Source organism: Paramisgurnus dabryanus, chromosome 24 (assembly GCF_030506205.2).
Source record: "Paramisgurnus dabryanus chromosome 24, PD_genome_1.1, whole genome shotgun sequence".
Lineage (NCBI taxonomy): Eukaryota > Metazoa > Chordata > Actinopteri > Cypriniformes > Cobitidae > Paramisgurnus > Paramisgurnus dabryanus.
This window is the reverse complement of record NC_133360.1, coordinates 13,119,655-13,136,283: the sequence shown is the minus strand read 5'-3', so window position 1 is coordinate 13,136,283 and position 16,629 is coordinate 13,119,655. Positions and strand designations below refer to the sequence as shown.

At 35.0% G+C, this 16,629-nt stretch overlaps 2 protein-coding genes across 2 annotated transcripts; both read right to left on the bottom strand.

Moving 5' to 3' along the window:
- Positions 1-5,507: 5,507 nt before the first annotated feature.
- On the bottom strand, positions 5,508-7,083 carry LOC135721710 (chymase-like). Its single transcript, XM_065244146.1, has 5 exons — positions 7,028-7,083; positions 6,682-6,826; positions 6,266-6,386; positions 5,900-6,127; positions 5,508-5,784 (listed from the first exon to the last, which is right to left on the bottom strand). The coding sequence occupies exons 1-5, from the start codon at positions 7,080-7,082 to the stop codon at positions 5,572-5,574; spliced, it is 762 nt and encodes a 253-aa protein (XP_065100218.1). The 5' UTR covers position 7,083; the 3' UTR covers positions 5,508-5,571.
- A 7,292-nt stretch (positions 7,084-14,375) lies between these two features.
- On the bottom strand, positions 14,376-15,771 carry LOC135721708 (mast cell protease 2-like). Its single transcript, XM_065244142.1, has 4 exons — positions 15,660-15,771; positions 15,305-15,425; positions 14,933-15,160; positions 14,376-14,817 (listed from the first exon to the last, which is right to left on the bottom strand). The coding sequence occupies exons 1-4, from the start codon at positions 15,752-15,754 to the stop codon at positions 14,590-14,592; spliced, it is 672 nt and encodes a 223-aa protein (XP_065100214.1). The 5' UTR covers positions 15,755-15,771; the 3' UTR covers positions 14,376-14,589.
- Positions 15,772-16,629: the final 858 nt, after the last annotated feature.

Sequence of the window (16,629 nt, the reverse complement as noted above, 5' to 3'; positions counted from 1 at the left end):
TTCTACTTTAAATACAGAGTCAAGGGACTCAGACCAGGAAGATGAAGCTAGAAATTAAACCATGCACTGAATTCAGATCAGTTTATTTAATTTAACACCTCTGAAAAGTGCTGATCATCAGCGTAACCACACTTCAGTGAAAAGACCAAAAATGCATGCTTGTCAGCGATATCCAATCTGTCTCCTGGAACATCACTGACCAATAATCTGATCCAAACATATCTGCCAGTAATGTTTAATCTCACAGATCTTTATTAACTGATTGAATTAAGGTGGTTTCTGTCCTTATGTGAAGTGAAATAAAACTGAAATAACATAAGTTAAGATCCGATGAGATGTGCTTTTAAGTGCGTCTCCATGGAGAACCATAAAATGATTCTGCCTTTTTTGTGCTTATTTTTTTATTGTTAATACATTACTTTTATCTCACATCTTCTGTATAAAAACCTTTTTCTTTTCAGGCCTTTAAAGGTACAATTAAATGTTTTGTACCACTAACATTTATCTGGTACAAAATTGGTCTTTAAAGGTACAAAATAGGTCCTTAAGGTATAATATTGTACCCCAAAAGGTACAATATTTCAATGTGTTCCCCAAAAGGTACAAAACTGAATCTTTAAGGGTACCACCCCAGTGACAGAATAAGTACAATTTCAAACCTTTTTTTCTTACAGTGTAGTTTGGAGGTGGAAGCTAAAATTTGTGATGTAACAGCTCTGTTTCATGACAGTGATGGTAAGATGTGTATTTGCTGGTATCATTAAACCGTTCTCATTTTATTAGGTCAAAACTAAATTTACATGCTAAATGTTACTGTGTGTGCATGTGTGTGTGTAATTGTCTGTTGTTTGTAACCAAGGCTGGATGGGACAAAAAAAATCAGCAATAAAAAATACAAATAGACTAAATAAAATAATTGAATAAATACAATAAGCACTTAACTCAAATAACTAGGGCGTAATACCTTTATAAAACTGTGCCTAGGATCCTTACTAAAAGTCTATGTTTAAACAAAATCCAAAAATGGCATACGCCAAAAAATATAAAGACTTATAAAACAAAGCAAAACAAAAAAATTAAAAATATGATGGAATTTAATGGGTACCGTCAACTGTGTGCTTACCATCATTTATCAAAATATTTTCTTAGTCATTTATCACAATACTTCCAAAATATTGTTTTCCTACTAAGGAAGTCTATGGTCACTTACTGCTGTGTGTTTACCATCATTTCTCAAATTATATTTTTTTGTGTTCTTCAGAAAAAAGAAATTCATACAGGTTTAGAACAATATGAGAATGCGTAAATGATGACAGAATTTTTAAAGTGAACTATTCCTTTAACTAAGAAGAGTTGAAACATCCCTCTATCATCTTAGTGCGTGCACTTAATTGCTGTGGCACGCGGCGACACTTTGATAGCACTTAGCTTAGCCCAGTTCATTCAATGTTACCAAACAGAGATGAAGTTAGAAATGACCAAACACATCAATGTTTTCCCTATTTAAAACGAGTAGTTATACGACCAAGTATAGTGGCATAAAATAAAACGTGCCGCTTTTCTAAGTGGGTTAAAAAGGGTAACTTTAATGTATGGCAGAATAGCACTTTTGGAAGTACTTCGACTCGGCGCAGTAAAAAGTCATGCCTGAAAAATCCGCTCTCCCTCTCCCTTATGAGAGGGAGTGGATTTTTCAGGCATGACTTTTAACTGCGCCGAGTCGAAGTACTCCCAAAAGTGCTATTCCGCCAAACATTATAGTTACCCTTTTTAACCCGCTTCCACCACGGTCTATTGTGGGAACTGACTTTAAGTATTCAAGTGGAAAGTCCTATAGGTCAGGTGACTTGTAATTTTATACAGGGATCTGATTCCTTTCTTATGGATCCGAATCCAGAATTGGAATCTAAATTCGATTCCCAATCCTACTCAGGAGCAAATCCTTGATGCACTGTATGAGAATGAGTTACGAGCAGAGCATGTTATGAGCACCTCACGACCTCCTGATCATTTTTAAACCTGTCAAGAAAATTCAGGAGCTGTCGGTAAGAATATGTAAGGTCGGGTGAATGAGACCGTTTGGTGGTGCACTTGAAATTGACCAATCAGAAGATGACAAAAAACAAACAGAAGAAAGGCAAATGTGGCACTGCTACCTTAAATCTGGACACACCCACACACGTTGGTGACCGGACATCCTGACAAATATGACATGTATAGAGGTCCTTTTAGTGATGACTGCTTGATCAGCTTGTGTTAAAGGGGACATTTCACAAGACTTTTTAAAGATGTAAAATAAATCTTTGGTGTCCCCAGAGTACATATGTGAAGATTTAGCTCAAAATACCCCATAGTTGGCAGTGACATGGTTGGTTAGTGCAGATTAAAGGGTGGTATTATCCCCTTCTGACATCACAAGGGGAGCCAAATTTCAATGACCTATTTTTTAACATGCTTGCAGAAAATGGTTTACCAAAACTAAGTTACTGGGTTGATCTTTTTTACAATTCTAGGTTTGATAGAAAGACTGGGGACCCAATTATAGCACTTGAACATGGAAAAGTCAGATTTTCATGATATGTCCCCTTTAAGGTTGTGACTTAAAAGACCTGTCATACGTGTCATCAGGATGTCCGGTCACAGCAGTGTGTGTGGAAACAGTGTTGTAGTTTAATACTGCTGTTGTGATTGTTTATACTGCACAGGATGTACAAACTAGAACGTCACAATTTTTGTGTAATCCAAACTGTGCCAAAGTCACTGTTCAGTAGGCTTACAGGTTTAACATGATGATCATGTGTTGAGACAACATTCTCTTCATTATTATGCTACACAGGCATTTTGTTTGTGCCACCTATGTAAGCTTAAATGTTTCTGTTCTGTATTTTTTACCCACATATATATATTTTTTACATATTTTCGACCAAGGAACACATGAAACAGCCCAATGTTAGTTGTTGTGGTAGCCTTTAATCTTGTTCTAATGATTCCCCGAAACTTCCTTGAAATAATTATTAATTTGTTTTCATGCTATATTTTTATAGCTATTTATTATTTTGCATACCATGAAAAATGCCCTATATTAATATGCAATGCACTTTATATGGCATTTGTTTTGTGCGGTTACAGGCACACAAATACTGGCTCACTTTTACTTCATTGAGACACCGCATTGACCAAGGTTCCATACATTTGCACTAAACAATGTGCTTTAAATTATTTTTGTTTCAAAAATGCATATTTGGCTGTAGATATATTGTCTTAATACTTTATTCATAAGTGGTAAAGACATGCAGCCGCGTTTTACCTCATTGCTCCTCCTTCTGCATTTACAAATAAATAAATAGACCTACTTCATTTGTTTTTTAAACTGTTATATTTATAAAAAAAGCAATTCCAACTTAGCTAGTGTGCAGTAGTGATCAGTGATGTCTATTGGGGGCATTAATAGTGTTAAAACATACTACGTTTTACAATTTCTAGCCAAAATTTACCGTTACATTTTATTCTGTTCATTAAAAATATGGCCTCTGCACTGTAAAAAATAAATTGTTGGCTCAATGAATTATTTTACGTTCACTCAATTTCTGACTCCAAAGTGTTACCTGAATTATTGTTTTTTAGTTGGCCCAAATTTGACTCAAATATAAAAAAGTATGTTAGCTCAACTAGCTTTATAGTTCATTCAACTAAAATGTTTTAATCAGTTAAATCTTTAAAAACTTACAGCAAAGACTCTGTCAATTAAAATGTAAGTATTTACTCAATGTTTTATGTGTTACTTCAATTAATATTTATAATTTGGGAATTTTTAATAAACTTTATTTTTTATGCTGGTGTTGTTAACAAAATTATTAACTTCAGTCACATTAAAACAAAAGCTTTATTCACTTATCATACAGACTGAACACAGAATTAAGTCTTCTCTAAATAGAGGGCATAAAACAGTCCAAAAAGCACTCCAAAGTCAGTCAGAACATCTGAAGGGCCATTTAGGAGAACTTCTTTCGCCATGTATCCCTCTGGTCTGCCTCTCTCCACATCATCACCGCTCTGGTTTGATAAACAGAGGAATATAAATACATACATGTTTAATATAGTAAAGCTTGATGGTGAAAGACTTTATTCCCTAAATAACGTTAACGTTATGCCAAATTTCCCTCAGACATCACACATAATTAAACACTATTGAGCGGTTTTCTCAGACAGGGCTTATCACTGACTAAAACATCACTGACATCTCTTAACATATGAGTGCTATTGTTTTGTCTCAAAATGCACGCCAGTATTGTATTTTATAAGGTTTGTTTGTAAAAATGTCCCAATTATAATTAAGACCGAGCCCTAAACCCTGTCTGGTAAACCAACCCTATATCCAGGTTATTTTAACTAAAATACCTCCACTTTACCTTGGACACATAACATAACACACCTTTATATATATATATCTCTTTACAAAAACGTTGAGTATTTGCGTCTTTGCCAATTAATATAGTCGAAAATTAACATTTATTTACAACCACTACTTACCGGACGTGAACTTGAGGAAACGTCTGATGACTTGTGTCCTTGTGTAAAACAGTGAGTGATTCCATTACGTGCGGATTGATCTCAGATGAAATGACCTGTGATCCAGATCCTTCCGAGTTAAGACATTCTAAATTCAAAACACACGCACGCACATACATACATGCGCGCGCAAGACGCAGTCCGGTTATAACAAATGTGAAAGATATGAACATCACTCAACAGCAATAATTAAGTGCAATCCTGAAATATGATTTAAAACATAACCCTTTCATTATTAAGTATAAGGAATTAAAATGAATTAAATCACGTTTAAACGCCACCGAGATATCAGAGCCAGCAGTCGATTTCTGATGGGCTTGCCGAGGCGAGGCTGCGCTAGGCGGGGTGTGAGCGCTTAAGCGTCGGTTATTTTCTTAAGCTCTTCTGGAGCTCATCTCCGTCCGAAAGTGTCCGAGCACACTTTTAAATAGACGCTATCTTTATTAACCGACCGCATATTTGAACTGTAAGCACATACATTCACGCCTGAACAACTCTTACAATTACATTTTGTGACCAAATAACAGTAATATTAGGAGCATTTTGTTGTCAGGAAACAAAGCTGTCATAAGTCCACATATTTACCTGATTTGTCTTAATTAGTTCAGTCAACATAGCCATTCTGAATGTTGACTGGATTTGAAATTAACCATTCGTTTAATGTTTTAAACACAGATTTATCTAGACTTAAAATAATATGTCTTCTCAACTAAGCCCAAACAAGAAAATTGGTTTAACTTATATATTTCTGCCCATCCAACATTTCATTAATTGGATTTTTTACAGTGTGGTTTACTTCCCTGTATGTTTTGACTAGAACTGAAAACAAAATAAAGAGTACAAAACATAAGACAAAAGAGACACAGGACATGTGTGTGACACACAATTATTTATTCCTTTAAATCAATAAACTTTCACTACACGATAAAAGCTGTGGAAATAATTTTTAATACAAATAAACAATGTAGTTTGTAGCTACATAAAGTAATGATTTGATCCGGCTTATGGACTGGTAATTTTTACAATCATACACACTCTAATATCAGATATTTTAAATGCATCCAGCTTTGACTTCCATAGTTTGTGTATATTCAGCATTTCATGAATCCATGGAAGGTAGTGAGAGATTTTAGTATACATTGTAAGATAGCTTGTAGACTCATTCGTAATGTAGTAAGACGCAATGCCCTGTAGGACATTTCCACAAATTAGTCCCTATGAGTGAAATTGTGGTTGAGTTAGCCATAAATATACCATTAAAATACAATAACAATATAATCCTAAAATGTTTCTATTTAACAGAATAAGTGAAATCTTATGAAATAAATACCCGTGCTGGCCCGACTTCTTCCTTAGTGCATAAAGTGTGAGGTGTGGCACAATTCTTAGAGTCTAAAAGAGTCAAGTTTACTTCTCTCAGGACTCTTGATGGAGTAAACTCATTGTGTTCTTGCCATCCCCAACCCATGGCCATGCAGTTACTTGAGATTTCCTCTCTATTAGTTTCTGGCAGGGCAATGATATTCACCGTCTCGCTCAGAGTTACTGGAGTTTTCAGCTGAATGGGAAGACATGTGACATTCTTGCTCCAAAAGATGCCTCACACGATTGATAAAAATGTTATAAATTGCATATAAAAATGCATATTAAAATTGATTAGTTGCTGCTAAAATAAATTCTGTAGACAAAGACAAACCTTAAGTAGCATGATGTCATCACCTGGCTTGTTCACAAAACCTTTATGTGGAAAGGCATCGACCTCTATACCCTCAGGTAAATGGTCTGTGTCATTAACACCCAAATACACCCTGAGGTGACTAGAGCAAAGAAAATAAACTAAATGTTAAAAGACTGCCACTATTTAAACCCTACAGAAAACAAGTACACAATTATTTTGGCAATATTGATTGCACTGTTAGTGTACAAAAAAACTTTACTGGACACTTTATTTATACTTGAAAAATTATGGTTGTTTCAAGGTTGGGTCAAATATTTTTTATTATTTTAAACCAACAGTTGGGTTTGCTCATATTTAACCCAACTATGAGCTGAAATAATCCAGCATTTTTAGACTGTAAGTGTATGGTAGTTTAATCATATAATTTTACTCACTGTCTTTTGCAGCTGGCAGCCGTCATCACAAAATCTTCTCTTATCAAAAATCCACCACATGCATTATTGGTGTGTTTGTCACGAATGTAGACCATGTATGGGCGGCTGTGTGGTATGGACATTGTTCCATTAACAACACCGACACCTAAGATAGAAAAACTTTGCTGATGTCTCCATTTACGTTAACACTTCCACATTAAATGTGAGACCGTTTGCATGGAAAAACAGATTTACTGTATTTCCTCCCATTGTAAGAACTTATTATTGTGAGTGGTTTATGAAACTATTTAAATTGTTATGAGAAACTGTCTGCTGTTATTAGTGAAGTCTGATATGAAGTCATTACCTGGGGTGCAGGAGTGCAGCAGTAGCAGTGTAGTTATAAACCAAGAGATGCTCATTGTAGTCACTGTTCAGTCACGCGATGTGTGAACCACAGTGAAGTCGTCTTCTGTGTTAAATACTGAGACAAGGGAAGAAAAAAGAAAGAAAAATTCACAATACACTGATCATATGTTTATCTATACATCAGCACTTGAAAGGAAGTGTGCATCATAACCACACTTCAGTAATAAGACCAAAATACAAGCCTGCAAAAAAATGTGAACGTTTTCTCAATATAAAGCTCTTAAATAATTACTCTAGATCAAGCTTTTTATTAATTTATACTGTATGGATCTGTGTGTAGTTGTCTGTAGCTAGGCATCATCCTATCATCCAGTCACATTATTCTTATTTTCAAAAAAAGTGATATCACTTAAAACTAAAGTTTGACTAAGACTACGAATCTTTATGTATAAATCATGTAAAATTACCTAAAATGTCAAATTAGTTAAGCCTTCACTGTAAATTACTTTATATTATAAAAATGCAGTATATTGCGCTATATCTGCACAATTAAATTATGGCAGCAGTTCACAATCTTGAAATCAACTTATTTTTAGCACATTATTGCATAAAACAAAAATGATAAGCAAGTAAGAAGATACTGATCTCAGTACTGGCATTATTGAGAGATTAACACACGTGATGACTCAAAAACCCTTTGCAAGCACTAACCAGTGGTAAGCACAGAAGTCAAAAATATAACAGAAGCTCTTTTAAATCTCAAAGATAAATGAACATTAAACACTTACAAATCTAAAAACATCAAATAACACTAAAATTAAAAAAATACTTTCCAAATGCACTGCTCAGTTTTGTCAACAAAAATCATTCATGTAGTCCCACAACAGAATTATTAAATTAATTTCCTTTTTAAAACAACAACAAACTAAGAAGACTTCATTCTACACACATTTTTAATTAATAATTTAATAATTTTAATTTTGGTACAATCCTCATTTCAATTAAAGCTCCACTGTGTAACATCTACTCCCATCTAGCGGTGAAAGTCTATATGACAAGCAACTGAATAATACTTTCTAGCCCCCCCATTCGGAACGCGTTTTAACTCGTACGGTTGCCCGGCCGTGTCATGCCAAGGTTAACATGGCTTCCAGTAGCTACAAAGCAAAAGCAATGAGAAAAAAATGAACAATTTGCAATGTCCTTTTCCTGTGATCCATCAAAGCACACAGATTTATGTTTAACATGAAAAAAGTCTGATTGTCATGATATGTCCGCTTAAAATCACATACAAAAAGCAACCATGACGGGTTTAAATGGACGCAAACTAATATTATGTCAAAGTACAATGCTTATGTTTTAAGAAACGTTACATGTCCTTGTATATGTAAGAGCTTTCTCTCATATTGGTGAAAAAAGATCGCGCAACTTTCACACGCTTGTAAAATGAAACGAAAGACGCGCAGATCAGACGCTTTTATCAATGAAAGGCTAAAAATAGCGCTGTCACCGTGTGTTTGTGCTAGAGGTCAGAAAAGATGAAAAACATTTATCTCAGTACCTCAGATTACATAAATGGGCGGAGAGACGGCGTGTGTCTGTTCAAACACATTAAACCACATGCATGTTTACACTAACAAGTGTTATGCATAATCATGCTAAAGTTAGCCAAGGAACTATAAAACTTCAAGTTTACAACATGGACTGTATAGATGTAAACGAATATGCTGAATTACCTGTGGAGAATATAGAAAGTGCAACTTCAGTGTCCCTTGAGCCCCAAACTAACTCCAATATTGACTTTGGTCTTGATGTTTTTCCTGTCACGTTGTCGTTTAAAATCCCGTTTCGCATCCTTGGCGATTTGTTTTAATGTCCTCGAGAATATGTCTTCAACAGGCTTTCAAATCAAAGCATTAGATCGCAGGTTCATCACGGTGTGCGGTTGTTGTAAAATCCGAAGGATTCAGGTACGCAGGTCACAGGCTGGATACGTCATCAAGCCTGGTTTATTTAAATCAACTGAGCATTACATTCGCAAGTCATACGCATATTACATCAATTTACAATTAAGTCTTGATGACGTATACCGCCTACACATGCAACCTCCGAAGGCTTCAGCCAGCAGCCAGCGTGAGTGTAGAGTGAAAGCGCGAAAGGTGGAGCTTGAATTTCAGGAATGTCCCTCGTCGGCGAATGTATTTCAAAGATGGAGGCACAACATGGATTCAGCCAGAGAGCGCTTCGACGCTATGCATTTTAAATAGCAGATTCTACACTTACGAGAATACTTTCATTAGTGGGTGGGAAGTAATTACACATGAATGAGCAAATACTTTTGAAAGAAAACATGGGTTTTTGTTAAGAATTAACTCAATAAAGTACACAGTAGAGCTTTAACTAAAAGTGTAAAGTTACTCAAGTGCATCTGTACTTTATCAGCGTTTTACTTCACATAGTATTGTGTTTTTACCTCCAAAACAATGGTTCATTTTTTATCCTTTGTCTTTTGGTAAATGAGTGTTCAGTGTAGATACTACAGATTACAAGTCAAATAATTTACCATTGAATGTAACTTATCTCCAAACTGCTAATTTATCTTCTTCCTGACATGCATGCACACCCACGGACACACATTTTGTTTTTCATTTTTTGTGGAGACATTCTAGACATAATGGTTTTTATCCCTTCCCCTAACCCAAACCTTAAGCCCAACCCTCACAGAAAACGCTGCTATTTAAAATGTTCAAGAAACATCGTTATGTCACGACTGGAACTAGGAAGTGAACCCAAACGCAGACAATGTAACAATAAACTGAAGGTTTATTTAACTAATAAACACAAAAACCCACGAGATGGTAAAACAGGAGATAAATGACGAAGTGGATAACAAAACCAGGAACTAACACGGAATACAAAATAACAATGACTCAGAGAATATGATTCAGGTAACACGGAAGACATGAAGTACATACACTGAATCTAGACGAACGAACGAGCACAAGACAAAGAACGAGAGGGCATTATAAAGAGACAACACAAATGGGGAACAGGTGAACATGATTACAATAATCAGGACGAGAGCACATAAGGAAGTAGGGTAAAAGTGACAAGACACTGGGAACACGTGGAAGCCACATACACAATATAACTCCACATGTCCCCACACAGAACATAGTACTGTCATGGTCTTGCCAACTGAATAAAGACCTGAATCTAGCACCAAGGTCTGGCAAGACCATGACACGTTAAGTTTGATTTATAAACTTCTTTCCTCATGGGAACCAAAAAATGTCCCCACAAGGTCAACAATTTACCGGTATTCCTATCTTTTTATATCTGTATGGGTGACCCTGGACCACATAACCTGTCAGAAGGGCTATTTTTTTAATTTGAGTTTTATACATCATCTAAAAGTTGAATAAAACCCATTTTATATCTGCTCTATTTATGTCACCTTACCCATTCCTCTGAATTTCTGTGAATGAAAACTTAATTTTGACCCATACAATGTATTGTTTGCTATGGCTACAAATATATTTGTGTCACCTAAGACTTTTGGGGAACACTTACTTAAAGGGGTGTTCATAAGACTGACATGACATCTTCATATTCAAGTCAAGTCAAGTTTATTTATATAGCACAACATTAACACAACCACAGTTGATCCAAGGTGCTTTACAAAATGTTGCATTAAAAGCGACAGAGATAAAAAGGAAAAAGAAATAATAAAAATAGAAATAAAATGTAAATATATATATATATAATAGCAAAAACAATTAAAACATCACTCCAAAGCAAGGGTGTAGAAATAAGTCTTTAAGTTAGATTTAAAAACACTGAGGGATGGAGAGGCTCTGATGGTAAAGGGTAAACTATTCCAAAGTTTAGGTGGGCAACAGTTAAAGCTCTATCTCCTTTGGATTTACAACGAGAGCGAGGAATCGACAGAAGCAGCTGGTTGCCGGATCTTAAAGACCTAGAGGTTGTGTATGGTTGGATGAGGTCACAAATGTAGTCAGGAGCTGACTTATGCATTGCCTTATAAACAAAAAGAAGGACCTTAAATCCAACCCTGAATTTGATCGGGAGCCATTGCAATGAGGCAAGAACAGGAGTGATAGGCTCCCTCTTTTTTGTTCCTGTCAACAATCTGGCTGCTGCATTCTGAACCATCTGAAGCTGAGAAAGAGTGCTTTGAGGAAGGCCAACATACAGGGAATTGCAGTAGTCTAGCCTAGAAGAGATTAATGCATGAATGACCATTTCAAGATCTTTACGAGAAAGAAAGTGTTTTACTTTCACAACAGATCTGAGGTGAAAGAAGCTACTCTTTACAACCATATTTACATGCTTATCAAATTGTAGTAGTGGATCAAAATAGACCCCTAGATTTTTTACTTGATATTGTCACCAAGGGAGCCTAACCTGCTTGTGACAGTAGGATTAAGTGCAGTTGGGCCTAGCAGAAGCACCTCAGTTTTATCAACGTTTAATTGCAGGAAATTTTTGGCCATCCAGGTTCTTATTTCATCAAAGCATGACAGTGGAGGTTGTAAAGAGAAGTAAGCTTCAATTTTATTAGGAAGATAGAGTTGTAGGTATAGAGTTGTAGCATAGCAGTGATAGTTAATACTGTATTTCTGAAAAATGGAGCCTAGGGGAAGCATGTAAAGCGAGAACAGTAAGGGGCCGAGAATAGAGCCCTGAGGAACGTCATAAGGGACGGGCGCAGGAGGTGAGGTGAACGAACCAATATTTACTGAAAACGACCTATTTTTTAAATAGGAGGTGAACCACATAATCATGACATGACAAAGTCGTGACAAATGACATGTCATGACAATCATGACATGACACGTTTCATGAACATGAAGGAGATTTTATGAACGTATATGACAACTGTCATTAAGTGTCATTAGCTAAATTATGTCATTTGTAATGCAAAGATAACATTGTTTAAGATGTCTTTGTTATGACAACTTGGCATAAACAAATACATCATAGCTTGTCATGCCAACTTGACATTACCAAGCCAACATAACTTGTCATAAATCTGTCAAAACATAACATAGCAGATAAATTATTAAAATTAAGAAACCACCTAGCTTTATGAGCTAACATTACAATAAAGTGTCATGTGGTTGGTTTTGACATTCGCTGTCATGAGGCCATTATACTGTAATTGTGAAAATTAAGTAGTTAAGTAGTTTTATAACAGCGTCATGTATATTTTTCTTGACCTCAACTACAGAGGTTCAAATTAAATTTGTCATTAAAATGTTATCAAGTGTTAACACTCTGTGAAATAGTTTTATAACAGTGTCATGAATATTCTTCATTTCATTTTTTCCCTCCAGGTGTTAGAGAAATAAAATCAATCACTCAATAATAATAATAATAATAATAATAATAATTGATCAAATATATGACAAGTTATGTTGTCTTGGTAATGTCTAGTTGTCATTACAAGTTATGATGTATTGGTTTATGTCAAGTTGTCATAACAAAGATATCTCAAACAATGTCATCTTTGCATTAAAAATTACATAATTGAGTGAATGATACTTAATTACAGTTGTCTTAAATGTGCATAAAATCTCCTTCATGTTTATGATGTGTCATGTCATGATTATGAAGGTGTCATGTGAGTCATGTGTGTCATGAGATTATGAACTGACGGCAGTGAAAAAAAGATGAGAGCACAGATACAATGGCAACAAACTAGAACTTCAAAATAAGAGTACAAGACATAAGAGACACAGGACATGATTCTGCCACACAATTATTTTAATACAAGATTATATAATATTATACAAGATAACATTATACAAGTTAACAGTTATAACGCAAAACATTTATGTAGAGAGAAATCGACCTCTATACCAGCAGGTAAATGTTCTGTATCATTAACACCGAAATACACCATGAGGTGACTGAAGCAAAAAAAAAGTAAAACAAATGACACTATTTCAACCTTACAGAAAAGATTCACACAATTAGTACTTTGGTTGCACTGTTAATACAAAATACATTATTACTCGAAAAATAATGTATTGTTTTCAGGTTCGGTCAAATACGTTTTTTTTCTAGGTTATTTAAACAAACAATTACATTTAGTCATTTAACAGACATTTTTAACCAAAGCGACTTACAAATGAGGTAAATAAAAGAAGCGATCAAAACATAAGTGCACTGAACTGTCTCATCAAGCCCTGCAAAACAGTATACAAAGCTAAGTTGTTTTTTTTAAGAACAGAAGAGAAAAAGATATCGAATTCTGTACAAGTGAGTCAGGTTTGTGTTTTTTAACAGATTCTTAAAGATGGCTACAGAATCAGCAGATTTTTTCACAACAGATGTGGAACAGAACCAGAGAAGATATGTGGTAGTTTTTTTCCCTTTTTTGGGATAGCACCACAAGACGTGTGTGGAATGGACTCCTCACTATTACCAACACGACACCTTAGGAGATATTTTGAAGCCAAAACCTTTGCTGAAAACTGTTTGCATGGTGAAAAACAGATTCACTTTATTTCCTCCTATTCAACTTATTATTAAACTTAAACGGTTATGAGAAACTGTCTGCACAAATTGTTAACATCTCTCTCACATCATCTGTATAATAAAAAACTTTTTATTTTTCAGTCGGAAATGCTGAACATGCTGCTAGTTTGGAGGTGGAATCTAAAATTCCATGTACAAAGTCTCGACTGACTTTCCCATTGTAAAGATGGGTATGTTTCTGTGCTTTTATATTTGCGTATTGAAGACCCATCACCTCTGATCAACAACACAAAATTATTGAATATATCTTCATATTTTAAGCCACTTCTTAATTTCATCCTCACGCTGGTTCATACATGGCAGGTGTAGTAAATATTAACTGTTTAAATCATGTTTTATGCTCCCACTACACTGTTTTCTACCGGCTGGCTATTGAAACGGAAGTCTCACACCGGAAAGGAAGTACATCACATCACTTACTTCCGCGTTTGAGAAAAAGGTGGATAGGTAGAAACTAATGAGGGAAACAGGTGACAATGATTAAACCATAAAGACAAACAAGGGAGCGGGGTAAAAGTGACAAGACACGGGAAATACGTGGTTCAATATAACCAATACTGAGACCACGCATTTCGCACACGAAACATGGTACTGTCAGAACCTTAATTCGTTTTTAAAACTGTCATATTTATTAAAAAAGCAACAATATGTGTTAAATTTATAATAGTAATGTAGAATATTGTAATGTAGGCATTCATAGTGTTATAACAGTCTACGTTTTACAATTTCTAAGCCAAAATTTAATTTTATTCTGTTCATTAAAAATATGGCCGCTGTTCTCCTTCCCTTTGTGTTTTAACCTGAACTTCAAAATAAGAGTACAAAACACAAGACATAAGAGACACAGGACATGTTCATGACACACCATTATTGAATCCTTTTAATCAATAAACTTTCACTACAATATAACAGTTGTGGCCTCCTATAAAGATTATTTGTAATACAAATAAACAATGTAGGTTGTAGCTGCAGAAAGTAATGATTTGATCCGGCTTATGGACTGGTAATTTTTCCAATCATACACACTCTAATATCAGATATTTTAAATGCATCCAGCTTTGACTTCCATAGTTTGTGTATATTCAGCATTTCATGAATCCATGGAAGGTAGTGAGAGATTTTAGTATACATTGTAAGGTATCTTGTAGACTCATTTGTTTTGTAGTAAGACACAATGGCCTGTAGGACATTTCCACAAATTAGTGGACTGCCAGAGTCTCCCTGTCAGTGAAATTGTGGTTGAGTTAGCCATAAATATACCATTAAAATACAATAAAAGTATAGTTATTAAATGTTTCTATTTAACAGAATAAGTTAAAGCTTATGAAATAAATACCCGTGCTGGCCCGGCTACTTCCTGAGTGCATAAAGTGTGAGGTGTGGCACAATTTTCAGAGTCTAAAAGAGTCAAGTTCACTTCTCTCAGGACACTTGATGGAGTCTTCTCATTGTATTCTTCTAAGCCCCAACCCATGGCCATGCAGTTTCTTGAGATTTCCTCTCTATTAGTCTCTGGCAGGGCAATGATATTCACAGTCTCGCCCAGAGTTACTGGATTTTTCAGCTGAATGGGAAAACATGTTACATTCTTGCTAAAAAAATATGCCTCACACGATTGTAAAAATGTTATAAATTGCATCTAAAAATGGACATAAAAATTGAATTGTTTAGTTGCTGCTAAAATAAATTCTGTAGAAAGAAGACAAACCTTTAGTAGCATGATGTCATCACCTGGCTTGTCTGCAAAACTTTCATGTGGAAAAACATCGACCTCTATACCCTCAGGTAAATCATTTGTGTCATTAACACCCAAATACACCATGAGTTGACTAAAGCAAACAAAATAAACTAATTGTTAAAAGATTGACACTATTTACCCTACAGAGAAAATAGTGTCAATTAGTCAATCAGTAGTCAATTAATGGAAAAATGCATTTTTAATTTTATTGTACACTTAGAAAAATCATAATTTTTGCAACTAAGCTTTTAGTTATAGTGAATTATCAACACACAGATTTTTTGTTTTGATGTAAAAGGTTTTTATAATATATTATTTTACTCACTTTGTTTTGCAGTGTGCAGCCGTCATCACAAAATCTTCTCTTATCAAAAATCCACTACAAGCTTTATGTGTTTGTTTGTCACGAATGTAGACCATGTATGGGTGGCTGTGTGGAATGGACACCTTACTATTAACAACACCGACACCTAAGAGAAATTGTTTTTTTTTTTCAGACAAAACCTTTGCTGATGTCTCCATTTACATTAACACTTTCACATTAAATGTGAGACCGTTTGCATGGGGAAAGACAGATTTACTATATTTCCTCCAATTGTAAGAACTTATTAATGTGAGTGGTTTTATGAAACTATTTAAACGGTTATGCGAAACTGTCTACTGTTATTAGTGTAGTCTGATATAAAGTCATTACCTGGGGTGCAGGAGTGCAGCAGTAGCAGTGTAGTTATAAACCAAAAGATGCTCATTGTAGTCACTGTTCAGTCCAGCGATGTGTGAAGCACAGTGAAGTCGTCTTCTGATTTAAATACAGAGTCAAGGGACTCAGACCAGGAAGATTAAACCAGACATTTTTATTTAATTTAACATCTCTGAAAAGTGCTGATCATCAGCGTTTGCTGATTTATCATGAAGTAACCACACTTTTGGTGATAAGACCAAACATACATGTTTATGTCAGCAATGTCCAATCTGTCTCCTGGAAGATCACTGGCTAACCCTAATCTGATCCAAATATATCTTTAATCTAAGTGATCTTAGTTAACTGATTCAGTTGTTTTTATCTTCTTATGTGACTGCAACGGAGTGAAATGATGCTGAGTCAAGATCTGATGAGATTTGCCATTTTCGTCATTTGCCTTTAAAGTGCGTGTCTGTGGAGAGAACCATATAAATATGTTTTTTGTGCAGATTTTTTTTTTTACTTTATTTTTAATGAGAAATTGTTAATATGTTTATTAATGTTTGTAACTTTGTAATTTTCTGTAACCAGCTAAACTTTTAAAGTTTTTATC

What these genes read in the sequence shown, in the direction of transcription:
- LOC135721708 (XM_065244142.1), bottom strand. Translation starts at nt 15,754, where the DNA reads ATGGTCTACATTCGTGACAAACAAACACATAAAGCTTGTAGTGGATTT. An exon ending in GCTGCACACTGCAAAACAAA is followed by an intron (nt 15,426 to 15,659) that starts GTGAGTAAAATA and finishes TGTTTGCTTTAG; the next exon opens with TCAACTCATGGTGTATTTGG. An exon ending in AAGTAGCCGGGCCAGCACGG is followed by an intron (nt 14,818 to 14,932) that starts GTATTTATTTCA and finishes TTTCACTGACAG; the next exon opens with GGAGACTCTGGCAGTCCACT.
- LOC135721710 (XM_065244146.1), bottom strand. Translation starts at nt 7,082, where the DNA reads ATGAGCATCTCTTGGTTTATAACTACACTGCTACTGCTGCACTCCTGC. An exon ending in GCTGCCAGCTGCAAAAGACA is followed by an intron (nt 6,387 to 6,681) that starts GTGAGTAAAATT and finishes TCTTTGCTCTAG; the next exon opens with TCACCTCAGGGTGTATTTGG. An exon ending in ATGACATCATGCTACTTAAG is followed by an intron (nt 6,128 to 6,265) that starts GTTTGTCTTTGT and finishes CTTCCCATTCAG; the next exon opens with CTGAAAACTCCAGTAACTCT.